Source organism: Bombina bombina, chromosome 9, assembly GCF_027579735.1.
Source record: "Bombina bombina isolate aBomBom1 chromosome 9, aBomBom1.pri, whole genome shotgun sequence".
Classification (NCBI taxonomy): domain Eukaryota; kingdom Metazoa; phylum Chordata; class Amphibia; order Anura; family Bombinatoridae; genus Bombina; species Bombina bombina.
The window spans coordinates 107,887,249-107,902,666 of record NC_069507.1 but is presented as its reverse complement, the minus strand read 5'-3'; the positions used below and the strand labels follow the sequence as shown (position 1 = coordinate 107,902,666).

Sequence of the window (15,418 nt, the reverse complement as noted above, 5' to 3'; positions counted from 1 at the left end):
AAACGGGGCTTGAACAGGTGTTGAAAAGTGTCTGGAAAATGTATTATGATTGCAGAGAACTTGTTTGCCCCATAGGAGAAATAGGGCTTTTATCAAGGATCCGAAAACCCATTTGCAAGTGTGAGAATCAGACAAAAACACACTATTGTGATCGCAACGTATAAAAAAGTAGTCTTTTTGGCCCCAAAAGAATGAGCCAAAAAATCTGCTGCCGATGGATTGTGATCAAGGCCGTTAATTAATATGTGTAGGACTGGGAAGGACTCAAAGGTGTATATGCGTGTGTGTTGGTCATTTATATGTGTTTATTTACATGTGTGTGGGTATATATTTGTGTATGTGTGCAGTGTTATATTTCAAGAGAACACCAATATATAAAAGTATGCATATACCAGAGGTTTTGTGAAGGTGTGAATTGTCATATGGGTGCCCCCCGTAAGGGGCTTCAGTGAAGGTGAACTTAGGCTCCAGAAGACTTCTATTATTTTGATTTGTTAGGCACTGGAGGTTAATTAGGTAAAAAAAAAACCTATTCTGTTCTCACACCTGTTGTGTCTTTTATCAGAATTACTAATGCAAAAACACAATTATAGTATCAGTTGGTTGGTAATCTGATCATTAAATAGTGTAATGTTTTGATTAGAATGTTTTTCTAGCTTAACAGAAAATGTTCCCAAGCTCATAAAATTCTTATCAATTTGGAATGTTGAGAGGGTTGGTATTTAGGCCAGTGAGGATAAATTCATAAAAATCAACAGTGCATGCTTCCAGTAAATTAAGGAACTTGGCACCCAAGATTTACAGACAACACTTTTAGACAACTCGTGCAAGAAAATGTGTGAATATCTTGCAGGTCAAATCATTTACTTTCATCTTTTGGTCACCATGGCAGCACAAATAGTATTATACCAGTAGTTTCCTTCTAGATCTTTCAAGAGACAATTTACTTTCAGTCTTAGGGGCCGATTTACCAATGTCTGGCGGACATGATACGATGTAGCTGAATGTCGAATTAGAGCAAAATATAACAAAGAGCCTCGTATAAGTAGACCCATGGAGTAGCAAGCTGCCTCCCATAGAAATTAATAAAGTTGTCTGGAATGGAGTAAACGTGCTAGGACTGATACATTTTTTGAAGCACATACAAATCAAATTGCAATGCTTTTCAGTGTGTTTAAACTTGAAATTGCTTTTAGTTTTGTTTGCATGTCTTTTTCTATCACGGATACAAGTACATTGTGTATTTTAATAAAAACTCACCATCTTACATTTTGCAGAGTAAAACGGTGTAGCATGCTTAGATAATATAATGAGACTTGTGAGAACATTTCTGGAGCACCCTGGTTTGGCCCAATTTCTGCAGGACTCGTACAATAGAAAAATTCAGATAGGCTTTGAACAGTGTACTTTTTGGTACAAAATACGAATACCGTGTCAAGATCACCAAGACTGCAATATTTATATAAAGCAATGCATAACAAACCGTTGCATCTGCTGCATTATAGTATTATCATAATATATAAAAGCAATTATCAAATATACAAGACTCTGTGAAATAAGGCAGCAGAAAACCCACTAAAGGTATCTAGATCACAGTCCACTGATGTATTATGCTTTTCAAGGGTGAGCTTAGACCTCTCACACTTAACCATCTAACCCACCAAGTAAGGAAGTCTTTTCAGTTATTTTGCCCCAAAGGACCAATCATTCCTTTTCCATCTCTAATTCCTATGTTTATCCTTTCACTTATCTTCTTTCAAGAAGGATTTGCAAGAGTATTTATATCATCTGGAGCAGGAGTCAATGCCAGGTGCCTGCAAAGCTTACACAGATTTGGGGCTCCCTAGGGCATTGCTAGAATTATTTCACTAGTGTGCCGGAGGTTGCTATGGATTACATTGTTATTATACATATTGGCCTTTATTTATCAAGGTCTGTCGGATCTGATCCGACAGTGCGGATCAGGTCCGACAGACCTCGCTGAATACGGTGAGCAATACGATTGCCGTATTCAGCATTGCACCAGCAGCTCACAAGAGCTGCTGGTGCAACGCCGCCCCCTGCAGACTCGTGGCCAATAGGCCGCCAGCAGGGGGGTGTCAATCAACCCGATCGTACTCAATCGGGTTGATTTCCGGCGATGTCTGTCTGCCTGCTCAGAGCAGGCAGACAGGTTATGGAGCAGCGGTCTTTGTGACCACTGCTTCATAACTGCTGTTTCTGGCGAGCCTGTAGGCTCGCCAGAAACACGGGGCATCAAGCTCCATTCGGAGCTTGATAAATATGCCCCATTGCATCTTCTTTAGTTTGTATACACACTTTTGTATTCATTTAATTCCTTAGTGGTGCATTTCTAATTGTATATTTTTTTACATATTTTTGTGTAACTACTATCTCACTTATAGAATATAAGATTGAGCTCAGAGAAGCAGCAATAAAATGTGTCTGGTTTGGAGTTGTTCGTATTTTTTTAAGGGGCATGTTGCCCAAATGCTGAATCTCTTGAAACTGATCCAACTTATCTGTACAAATGCTGACAAGAAAATGTCACATGAACATCTCTGCATAAAAAAGGAAGACCTCAATATAGCTTTAATTAGCCACATCCAGTTGTAAAGAGATTTTAAGCATCCAATCAGGATTGTCCAGGGCAAGCGTGCACCTGGCATGTGCCGGCACAGTCACTTTATTACCCTCTTTATTTTACAGTTTATTTTTAAATCTCACAGGATTTTGTTGAAATTCCAAAGTACTACAATAAAGTAGAGTTTCTAACGCAGCACTAATAATGTTAATTGGCTGTTTTTTTTTTGCTCATATTACAAGTGGTGAGTTATGTGTGGTACTGGAGCTCAACACATAATAGCACTAAAAAATGTAGTGCAACTGAAGAAATGAAGTGTGTGTATGGATTTGTTGAAGTTTGTGTGAATTTGTTTGCTTTAGTATTATCATAATCAATTATTTGTAGAGCGTCAACAGATTCTGCAGTGCTATAAACATAGGCGTGTTATGCAAGGTAACATTTATAGGGATCAATTGGTTAGAGGGCCCTGGCGTGGGTTGCACTGTTGTAGTCAGCTCTTATGAAGGTGATCTGCAAATATCTGGGCTCATAGGTGTAGGTTCAAGGTAGGGGGTTCAAGGGGATAACAAAGGAGGAGAGGAACTGAGGTTAGAAGATGTTAGTGTAGGTTGTATGCATCCCCGAACAGAGTCTTTAGGGAGCACTTGAAACTTTCAAAACTAGAGGAGATTCTTATGGAGAGAGGCAGAGAATTTCACAAATTAGGGGCCAGTCTGTAAAAGTCCTGTAGACGGGAGTGCGAGGAGTTAACAAGAGAGGAGAAGGTTGTGATGTATAAATGTGTGTGTATAAATGTGTGATGTATAAATGTGTGTGTATAAATGTGTGTATATAGTGCAATTATTTTTTTAATTTATTTATATTTTATTTATGTATTATGAGCTATAGATTTCCATCTATACTGTGTTGGTATAATACTTTGAATGTTTTTGTTTTTAAATTGTATGTAACATTTTATTTCTTAGTAAATACATTTGAATACTTCTTTGCGAAACTCAGTTTATTTTTCTTATTTGATTTGAAACAGCTCTGTCCTTTTCTTTCATGTAATTGGCAAGAGTCCATGAGCTAGTGACATATGGGATATACAATCCTACCAGGAGGGGCAAAGTTTCCCAAACCTCAAAATGCCTACAAATACACCCCTCACCACACCCACAATTCAGTTTTACAAACTTTTCTTCCTATGGAGGTGGTGAAATAAGTTTGTGCTTCTACGTTGACATTTTGAAGCCCGATTCCTCTCAGAGTACAGTGAATGTCAGAGGGATGTGAAGGGAGTATCACCTATTGAATAGAATGGTCATCCTAACGGGGATCTATTTCATAGGTTCTCTGTTATCGGTCGTAGAGATTCATCTCCTACCTCCCTTTTCAGATCGACGATATACTCTTATATACCATTCCCTCTACTGATTCTTGTTTCAGAACTGGTTTGGCTATCTGCTATATGTGGATGAGTGTCTTTTGGTAAGTATGTTTCATTTATTTAAGACACTCTCAGCTATGGTGTGGCACGTATATAAAGTTCTAAATATATGTTTATACTTATATTTGCCATGATTGAGGTTTATCAGTATATTTCCTTTTTTGCAGACTGTCAGTTTCATATTTGGGAAATGCATAAAAAAAAAAAAATTACCTGAGGTTTTCAAATTGATTCTTTTTTCTAAATTGCGGGCTGTATTAGGCTCGCGTGAGCGCAAAATGCTATAATTTATTGCGTCATTCTTGGCGCGAGACTTTTTTGGGGGCGAGAATTACGTTTGTTTACGCAATTCGTCATTTCCGGCGTCTTAGTTGACGCAGAGTCTTTTCACGAGGTTGCGTCATCTATGATGCTCATGTTTGTTGCAGACGTTTTTGGCGGCAAAAAATGTTTTCAGTTGTGGGCGTCATGCTTGGCGCCAAACTGTTTGTCATTATTTAAGACTTCATTTCCTTTTGCCTCTGGTCCTTTTTTTCTTTGTCAGAGGCCTATTCTGTTTGCATTTTTTCCCATTCCTGAAACTGTCATATAAGGAAATAGATCATTTTGCTTTATATGTTGTTTTTTCTCTTACATATTGCAAGATGTCTCAATCTGATCCTGTTTAAGAATCTACTACTGGAATCCTGCTGCCTGATATTGGTTCTACCAAAGCTAAGTGCATTTGTTGTAAACTTATAGTAACTGTTCCTCCGGCTGTAGTTTGTAATAGTTGTCATGATAAACTTTTACATGCAGAGAATATTTCCATCAGTAGTGTTGCATTACCTGTTGCTGGTCCATCAACATCTAATGTTCAGGATATTCCTGTCAATTTGAGAGAATTTATTTCTGATTCCATCCAGAAGGCTTTGTCTGCCATTCCGCCTTCTAATAAACGTAAAAGATCTTTTAAAACTTCTCTTACAGTTGATGAATTTTCAAATGACCGACAACATACTGATTGATCTATCTCTGATGAGGATCTGTCTGATTCAGAGGATCCTGCCTCAGATATTGACACTGACAAATCTTCACATTTATTTAAAATGGAGTATATTCGTTCTTTATTGAAGGAAGTTTTGATTGCATTAGATATAGAGGAGTCTAGTCCTCTTGATACTAAAACTAGTAAATGTTTAAATTCGGTTTATAAACCTCATGTTGTTATTCCAGAGGTTTTTCCAGTTCCTGATGCTATTTCAGATATGATTTCAAAGGAATGGAATAGACTGGGTACTTCTTTTACTCCTTCTTCAAGGTTTAAAAAATTGTATCCTTTGCCTACTGATAGATTGGAGTTTTGGGAAAAGATCCCAAAAGTTGATGGGGCCATCTCTACTCTTGCTAAGCGTACTACTATTCCTACGGAAGACTGTACTTCTTTTAATGATCCTTTAGATAGGAAACTTGAATCCTATCTAAGAAGACTTATTTATGTTCAGGTCATCTTCTTAGGCTTGCTATTTCTTTGGCTGATGTTGGAGCTTCTTCAACTTTTTGGATGGAAACTTTAGCGCACCAAGTATCAGACCATAATATGTATAGCATTGTTAAGTTAATTCAACATGCTAATAATTTTGTTTGTGATGCTATTTTTGATATCATCAGAATTGATGTTAGATATATGTCTTTAGCTATTTTAGCTAGAAGAGCTTTATGGCTTAAATCTTGGAATGCTGATATGACTTCTAAATCGACTTTGCTATCTCTTTCTTTCCAAGGTAATAAATTATGTGGTTCTCAGTTGGATTCTATAATTTCAACTGTTACTGGGGGGAAGGGGGCTTTTTTACTTCAGGATAAAAAATCTAAGGGTAAATTTAAAGCTTCTAACCGTTTTCGTTCCTTTCGACAGAATAAGGGACAGAAACCTAATCCTTCCCCTAAGGAATCTGTTTCCAATTGGAAGCCTTCCTCAGTCTGGAATAAATCCAAGCCATTTAAGAGATCTAAACCAGCCCCCAAGTCTGCATGAAGGTGCGGCCCTCATTCCAGCTCAGCTGGTAGGGGGCAGACTAAAATTGTCCAAGGATGCTTGGATAAATACAGTCCAAAATCATTGAATTCAGAACATTGTCTATCAGGGGTACAGAATAGGTTTCAGAGTAAGACTGCCTGTGAGAAGTTTCTTTCTCTCACGCATTCCATTGAACCCAGAGAAAGCACAGGGTTTCCTGAAATGTGTTTCAGACCTGGAGTCTTCTGGGGTAATCGTGCCGGTTCCTTTTCAGGAACAGGGTCTGGGGTTTTATTCAAATCTGTTCATTGTCCCAAAGAAGAAAATTCATTCAGACCAGTTCTGGGTCTAAAAATCTTGAATCGTTATGTAAGAATACCAACATTCAAAATGGTGACTATAAGGACTATTCTGCCTTTTGTTTAGCAAGGGCATTATATGTCCACAATAGACTTACAGGATGCATATCTTCATATTCCGATTCATCCAGATCCTTTAGATAGGAAACTTGAATCCTATCTAAAGAAGACTTATTTATGTTCAGGTCATCTTCTTAGGCTTGCTATTTCTTTGGCTGATGTTGGAGCTTCTTCAACTTTTTGGATGGAAACTTTAGCGCACCAAGTATCAGACCATAATATGTATAGCATTGTTAAGTTAATTCAACATGCTAATAATTTTGTTTGTGATGCTATTTTTGATATCATCAGAATTGATGTTAGATATATGTCTTTAGCTATTTTAGCTAGAAGAGCTTTATGGCTTAAATCTTGGAATGCTGATATGACTTCTAAATCGACTTTGCTATCTCTTTCTTTCCAAGGTAATAAATTATGTGGTTCTCAGTTGGATTCTATAATTTCAACTGTTACTGGGGGGAAGGGGGCTTTTTTACCTCAGGATAAAAAATCTAAGGGTAAATTTAAAGCTTCTAACCGTTTTCGTTCCTTTCGACAGAATAAGGAACAGAAACCTAATCCTTCCCCTAAGGAATCTGTTTCCAATTGGAAGCCTTCCTCAGTCTGGAATAAATCCAAGCCATTTAAGAGATCTAAACCAGCCCCAAGTCTGCATGAAGGTGCGGCCCTCATTCCAGCTCAGCTGGTAGGGGGCAGACTAAAATTGTTCAAGGATGCTTGGATAAATACAGTCCAAAATCATTGGATTCAGAACATTGTCTATCAGGGGTACAGAATAGGTTTCAGAGTAAGACTGCCTGTGAGAAGTTTCTTTCTCTCACGCATTCCAGTGAACCCCGAGAAAGCACAGGCTTTCCTGAAATGTGTTTCAGACCTGGAGTCTTCTGGGGTAATCGTGCTGGTTCCTTTTCAGGAATAGGGTCTGGGGTTTTATTCAAATCTGTTCATTGTCCCAAAGAAGAAAATTCATTCAGACCAGTTCTGGATCTAAAAATCTTGAATCGTTATGTAAGAATACCAACATTCAAAATGGTGACTATAAGGACTATTCTGCCTTTTGTTTAGCAAGGGCATTATATGTCCACAATAGACTTACAGGATGCATATCTTCATATTCCGATTCATCCAGATCACTATCAGTTCCTGAGATTCTCTTTTCTAGACAAGCATTACCAATTTGTTGCTCTTCCTTTTAGCCTAGCAACAGCTCCAAGGATCTTTTCAAAGGTTCTCAGTGCCCTTTTCTCTGTAATCAGAGAGCGGGGTATTGCGGTGTTTCCTTATTTGGACAATATCTTGGTACTTGCTCAGTCTTTACATTCTGCAGAATCTCACACGAATCAACTAGTGTTGTTTCTTCAAAGACATGGTTGGAGGATCAATTTACCAAAAAGTTCTTTGATTCCTCAGACAAGGGTAATCTTTTTAGGTTTCCAGATAGATTCAGTATCCATGACTTTGTCTCTAACAGACGAGACGTTTGAAGTTGGTTGCAGCCTGTCGGAACCTTCAGTCTCAGTCATTCCCTTCAGTAGCTATGTGCATGGAGGTTTTAGGTCTCATGACTGCAGCATCAGATGCGATCCCCTTTGCTCGTTTTCACATGAGACCTCTTCAGCTTTGTATGCTGAACCAATGGTGCAGGAATTATACAAGGATATCACAATTAATATCCTTAAATTCCAATGTTCGACTATCTCTGACTTGGTGGTTAGATCACCATCATATAGTTCAAGGGGCCTCTTTTGTTCATCCAACCTGGACCGTGATCACAACAGATGCACGTCTTTCAGGTTGGGGAGCTGTCTAGGGATCTCTGACAGCACAAGGGGTTTCGAAATCTCAAGAGGCGAGATTACAAATCAATATTTTGGAACTCCGTGCGTTTTTCAGGGCTCTTCAGATTTGGCCTCTCTTGAAGAGAGAGCCGTTCATTTGTTTTCAGACAGACAATATCACAACTGTGGCATATGTCAATCATCAGGGTGGGACTCACAGTCCCCAAGCTATGAAAGAAGTATCTCGGATACTTGCCTGGGCGGAATCCAGCTCCTGTCTAATTTCTGCGGTCCATATCCCAGGTATAGACAATTGGGAAGCGGATTATCTCAGTCGGCAGACTTTACATCCAGGAGAGTGGTCTCTTCACCCAGATGTGTTTTTTCAAATTGTTCAGATGTGGGGGCTTCCAGAAATAGATCTGATGGCATCTCATCTAAACAAGAAACTTCCCAGGTACCTGTCCAGGTCCAGGGATCCGCAGGCGGAGGCAGTGGATGCATTGACACTTTCTTGGAGTTATCAACCTGCCTATATTTTTCCGCCTCTTGTTCTTCTTCCAAGAGTGATTTCCAAAATCATCATGGAGCAATCGTTTGTGTTGCTGGTGGCTCCAGCATGGCCACACAGGTTTTGGTATGCGGATCTTGTTAGGATGTCCAGTTGCCAACCTTGCCACTTCCGTTAAGACCAGACCTTCTATCTCAAGGTCTGTTTTTCCATCAGGATCTCAAATCATTAAATTTGAAGGTATGGAGATTGAACGCTTAGTGCTTAGGCATAGAGGTTTCTCTGACTCAGTAATTAAAACTATGTTGTAGGCTTGTAAATCTGTTTCTAGAAAGATTTATTATCGAGTTTGGAAGACTTACATTTCATGGTGTTCTTCTCATAAATTCACTTGGCATTCTTTTAGAATTCCTAGAATTTTACAGTTTCTTCAGGATGGTTTGGATAAGGGTTTGTCTGCAAGTTCTTTGAAAGGACAATCTTCCTGATATTCATTGTTTTGTACAGGCATTGGTCCGTATCAAGACTGTCATTAAATCAATCTCTCCTCCCTGGAGTCTTAATTTGGTTTTAAAGGCTTTACAGGCTCCTCCGTTTGAGCCTATGCAATCTTTGGACATTAAATTGCTTTCTTGGAAAGTGTTGTTTCTTTTGGCCATCTCTTCTGCTAGTAGAGTTTCTGAATTATCTGCTCTTTCTTGTGAGTCTCCTTTTCTGATTTTTCATCAGGATAATGCGGTTTTGTGGACTTCATTTAAATTCCTACCGAAAGTTGTGAATTCCAACAATATTAGTAGAGAAATTGTTGTCCCTTCCTTGTGTCCTAATCCTAAGAATTCTTTGGGAAGATCCTTACATTCTTTGGATGTGGTGAGAGCTTTGAAATATTATGTTGAAGCTACTAAAGATTTCAGGAAGACTTCTAGTCTATTTGTTATCTTTTCTGGTTCTAGGAAAGGTCAGAAGGCTTCTGCTGTTTCCTTGGCTTCGTGGTTAAAGCTTTTGATTCATCACGCATATTTGGAGTCGGGTAAATCCCCGCCTCAGAGGATTGCGGCTCATTCTACTTTGTCTGTTTCCACTTCCTGGACTTTTAAGAATGAAGCTTCAGTTGATCAGATTTGCAAAGCAGCAACTTGGTCTTCTTTGCATACATTTACTAAATTCTACCATTTTGATATTTTTTCTTCTTCAGAAGCAGTTTTTGGTAGAAAAGTTCTTCAGGCAGCTGTTTCACTTTGATTCTTCTGCTTATAATTTCATTTTTTTTTTCTTTTTCTTTATAAGATTAAAACTTATGATTTGGGTTGTGGATTAATTTTTTTCAGCGGAATTGGCTGTCTTTATTTTTATCCCTCCCTCTCTAGTGACTCTTGAGTGGAGTTCCACATCTTGGGTATTTGCTATCCCATACGTCACTAGCTCATGGACTCTTGCCAATTACATGAAAGAAAACATATTTTATGTAAGAATTTACCTGATAAATTCATTTCTTTGATATTGGCAAGAGTCCATGAGGCCCACCCTTTTTATGGTGGTTATGATTTTTTTGTATAAAGCACAATTATTCCATTTCCTTTGTTGATGCTTTTTTACTCCTTTCTTTATCACCTCACTGCTTGGCTATTCGTTAAACTGAATTGTGGGTGCGGTGAGGGGTGTATTTATAGGCGTTTTGAGGTTTGGGAAACTTTGCCCCTCCTGGTAGGTTTGTATATCCCATACGTCACTAGTTCATGGACTCTTGCCAATATGAAAGAAATGAATTTATCAGGTAAATTCTTACATAAATTATGTTTTTCTTTTTATGAAGTTTCAAGTTAAATATATATATATTTTTTTTTTTTTTTTTTCATTTTTTAAAGGAAGAGTTTACTATCACTTTTGCATATTTGATGATGATGTTTCAGAAAATGCCACCACATAAAGATATCTACCGTAGTGTGCAAAGTGATTCTTATGACTTGTATTTGAATCTTAGCAGGAAGTTTTTTGTTTTCATTGTTTAGTCTATATTATTACTAGAATTTATTGAGTTGTATTTAGATATCCTATATAAATCCAATTGCAGAAGTTAGCACTCCAGAATACAAACAGAAGCCCAGGGTTCTGTAAACATTGATCAATATGCATAATGTATATGCAAGCAAATTGATTTAAAGATAGCAGACAGCACAAAACTATAGTGTTGATTGGATTTAAGGGATAACTATGTGTTAGTAATATACCAACCATACAACTACCGATATTTTCTGTCACTTAAAGACATGTGATTAACAGAAAATTGAACGTGCATCCGAAATGACCAAAGTGTTGCTACTCATTCTTACCAGCGATCCCAGGTCACCCATTCCTCCACCTGACGCTGCCATTGTGATAACCTCTAACCTTTAATCTCCTCCACTGAATTGGCGTAATTTCCGTTTCATCCAATACTACTATTTCTTACTTATGAGAACTTTGCTCAGCTATCGAACATTCTGTACTGTTGCCCTAACACTGCGCTTTCAAAGACACAACTGCTGGGACTCTTAACCTATCTAAATCTATATGCGTCCTCAGCACCCCTGACTTTACTCAATTCTCTATACTTGTATGGTAAATAACGTTGTCAGGTTGAGCTACTGGCTAAGCACACCTTAAAAATAAAAAAATGAACACTTACATTTACTGCATTTAACAGCAATGATAATACAAATAACGTTATAAATACATAAATTCACAAATAAAATTGATACAACAAATGCACTTAACAAAGTACTTCTACTGATAATAATCTCACCTCGATGTCCCTAGGAGTATAGTAGAAAAAACTATGTCTTTGATTCCTTGTATGTGAATCCTCCTATCTCCGTAGTTGCGAGCGGTGCTGCTTCACTGGTCACAGGACGCTGAAGAGCGCCCAAACATATGAATACTGAAAGCACAAGAGAAGAACAGAGCGCAACCGCAACTGAAGGTAAAAGTTTTTAATCACTTTTATGCGCTAAAAACAATTGCACTTACAAGATAATGAAATATTCAAGCCTTTGTTTAGTATTCAATGGACCACAATCCAACAGACAGCACTCCAGGCTGGATTTCGTAGTAGCGTCTCTGTAAAGTCCAAAGGCACAGGTACTGGTACTGGTAACCCCAAATTGCGACCACAATATTGTGGTTACAAGTACGGTCGCAATTTGGGGTTACCAGTACCTGTGCCTTTGGACTTTACAGAGACGCTACTACGAAATCCAGCCTGGAGTGCTGTCTGTTGGATTGCGGTCCATTGAATACTAAACAAAGGCTTGAATATTTCATTATCTTGTAAGTGCAATTGTTTTTAGCGCATAAAAGTGATTAAAAACTTTTACCTTGAGTTGCGGTTGCGCTCTGTTCTTTTCTTGTGCTTTCAGCTATCGAACATGGCATTCTTTACTGCGCATGTGCTAAGGTCTCAGTAAAGTGTCAGTATTCGGTCACTTAGCCAATCAGACACTTTTCTTCTTATTGTGACCACAATAAGCCGAGAGACATGGAGAGCTGTCTTCTTCTTGTCTTTGAATACAGGAAGTTATACAGTGTTTCTGTTAGGACAGCAGAAGTGATATCACAATAATGTTATTAACATCTACCCAAGGCTGTTGCAAAAACAAACAAACCGGCTTTTGCATTGCCGGTATTTTACTTATACCGGAACCGGCTCCTAATCGCCAATTACAGTCCGTGCCAGTAAAATACTGGCTAGGTGGCAACCCTATTAAAAGCCCTGCAATACCCACTAAAATAAGCTTGAGTATATCTATAGTTTTAAATATTAGATGCTGGTGAAGCGGGTTTTTTGATTGGCGTGAGGTAAGTACTGTTTATCATTGTTGATTTACATAACTGTTTTTTTCTCAGCTATGCATTTTAACTTATATTAAAGGGGCATGGAAGTCCAAAATTAAACTTGTCATGATTCAGGTAGAGTATGCAATTTTCCAAGACTTTTAAAATGTTCTTCTATTATCAAATTTACTTCATAGTCTGTGTATCCTACTGAGAGCTATCTGGTGATTGGTGGATGCACATCTGGCATAGCGTGTCATTGACTCACCAAATTTGTTCAGTAAGCAACCAGTAGTCTGCTCTGAAGCTGACTTTCAAAAAAGGATACTTAGAGAAAAAAAGCAAATTTTATGATAGAAGTAAATTGGAAAAGCTCTTGAAATTGCCTTCACTATCTGAATCATGAAACTTTATTTTTGACTTTCATGTCCTTTTAATATAAGTGTTACTTCCTCTATATACTGATGCAGTCACAACATATTATATTTTGAACATTTCTTTATTTATTTGGGAATGCTAAAGCTAGCCATCCTAGTACGTCTCATAGCATTGTAATTTACAGTTTGTTTCAGATTACAATGGACAAGACAACTTTTTGCAGCGTGTGGGAAAAGATGGATTGAATAACACCGAAAAAGAATCTACAGTGAACAATATCCTGCAAACCATTCGCAGTTGCAATCGTAGCTTAGAATCTGAGGAGGGCGAAGATGGCTTCAGTGACGGCAACATTTCAAGAAAAAACTCAGTAATGGATAGAAATAGATTTCAGTAAGTTTTGCTTTACTTTAATATGCCTTTTATTTTGGTTTGATGCTTCCTTAAAGGGACAGGAAACCCAAAATGTTTCATGATTTGGATAGAACACACAATTTCAAACAACTTTCCTTCCTTTTGCTTCATTCTCTTGTTATCCTTTGCTGAAGGAACAACATTGCACTACTGGCAGCTAGCCGAACACATCTAGCTAGACAATCACAAGAGATAAATGTTTGCAGGCACCAATCAGCAACTAGCTCTCACTAGTGTACTATATGTGCGTACTATTTTTCAACAAAGGATAACAAGAGAACAAAACACATTTGAAAATAGAAGTGAATTTAAAATGACATGCTCCATGTGAATCATGCAAGTTTAATTTTTGACTTTCCTATCCCTTTAATTATATCCTTTTGTTCTTATGCCTGTGGAGATTTACAATTTGGCAACATTGACTTCTGACTCAAGAATTTCACTAATGGAACGTTTTTCCGCACTAGGTATGCTTTGTATTTTGTTGCCCAGATACTTGGATCATTTTCTGTAGTTTATCTTTTCAGCTATTGCTAGTAGACAGAAACTTCCATTTGATACAAGCTGAAATATTCAGCTAATAATAATAGAATTTCTGAAATACTCAACATTTTTCCCCCCCATATTTTCTTTGTTCTAATTCGTTACTATTTGTATGTGTTTGTTCCCCCTTTTTATTTATAGGCTAATGTAAAATTATGTAGCTCTATCAGATAGAAAAAATAACCGAAATAGAAAAATCCACTTGAGAAATCTAAAACTTTATAATGGAGAACATGTAGAGTATATATTAAAGGGACGGTAAAGTTAAAATGAAATGTTCATGATTCAATTTTAAACAATTTCCCAGTTTATTATCAAATTTGATTTGTTCTTTTGGTATTGTTTGTTGAAGACTAAACCTAGGTAGATTGATAAGAGGTTAGAAGCATGTACGTGTCTATAGCAGTCTATGGAGGCAGTGCTTGTAACTATGTATAACATTGCTATAAATATTGCAAACGTGCTGCAGATGGCTTAAAGGGACACTGAACCCAATTTTTTTCTTTCGTGATTCAGATAGAGCATGAAATTTTAAGCAGCTTTCTAATTTACCCCTATTATCAAATTTTCTTCATTCTCTTGGTATCTTTATTTGAAATGCAAGAATGTAAGTTTAGATGCCGGCCCATTTTTGGTGAACAACCTGGGTTGTTCTTGCTGATTGGTGGATAAATTCATCCACCAATAAAAAAAGTGCTGTCCAGAGTACTAAACCCAAAAAAAGCTTAGATGCCTTCTTTTTCAAATAAAGATAGCAAGAGAACGAAGAAAAATTGATAATAGGAGTAAATTAGAAACTTGCTTAAAATTGCATGCTCTATCTGAATCACAAAAGAAAACATTTGGGTTCAGTGTCCCTTTAAGACACATGTTCACTTCTAAGCTCAACTAGGATACCGAGAGAACTAAGCATAATCGATACTTGAAGTACAACGGAAAGTTGTTTAAAATGTCATGCTCTATCCAAAGTATTTATGTTTAATTTTGAGTTTACTGTCCCTTTAAGAGCAGACCAATCAATTTATGCGATCTCTACTTAAATCATTTGTGTGTATTATACTACCCTTTTATGACAAATATCTAAATACTATTTATGTCTGCATAGTTGTGCAGTCATGGCTTAACTGAATAAATCTTAAATTTCTCTTGTAAGATGTATCGAGTCCACGGATTCATCCTTACTTGTGGGATATTCTCCTCCCCTACAGGAAGTGGCAGAGAGAGCACCCACAGCAGAGCTGCCTATATAGCTCCCCCCTTAGCTCCACCCCCCAGTCATTCTCTCTGCCTGCTTAACTGCTAGGAAGGGCAAAGAGGAGTGTGGTGACACAAATGTTAGGTTTTTATTTTCTCAAGCAAAAGTTTGTTATTTTAAATGGTACCGGTGTGTACTATTTACTCTCTGGCAGAAAAGGGATGAAGATTTCTGCAAGGAGGATGATGATCTTAGCATTTTGTAACTACGATCCACTGCTGTTGTTTTAGGGTTTTTTAACCCACATGGTTAATTTAGAGACACTCTACTGTTTTTCTGTTAGGCCTCAAAACTC

General features: G+C 37.6%; 1 protein-coding gene across 1 annotated transcript in view; it reads left to right on the top strand.

Moving 5' to 3' along the window:
- The window catches only part of PLCE1 (phospholipase C epsilon 1), a 702,162-nt gene that overhangs the window by 536,072 nt on the left and 150,672 nt on the right, over positions 1–15,418 (top strand). The window contains 1 exon segment of the mRNA XM_053692317.1: positions 13,096–13,304. Within this exon segment, the coding sequence (XP_053548292.1) occupies positions 13,096–13,304 (209 nt within the window).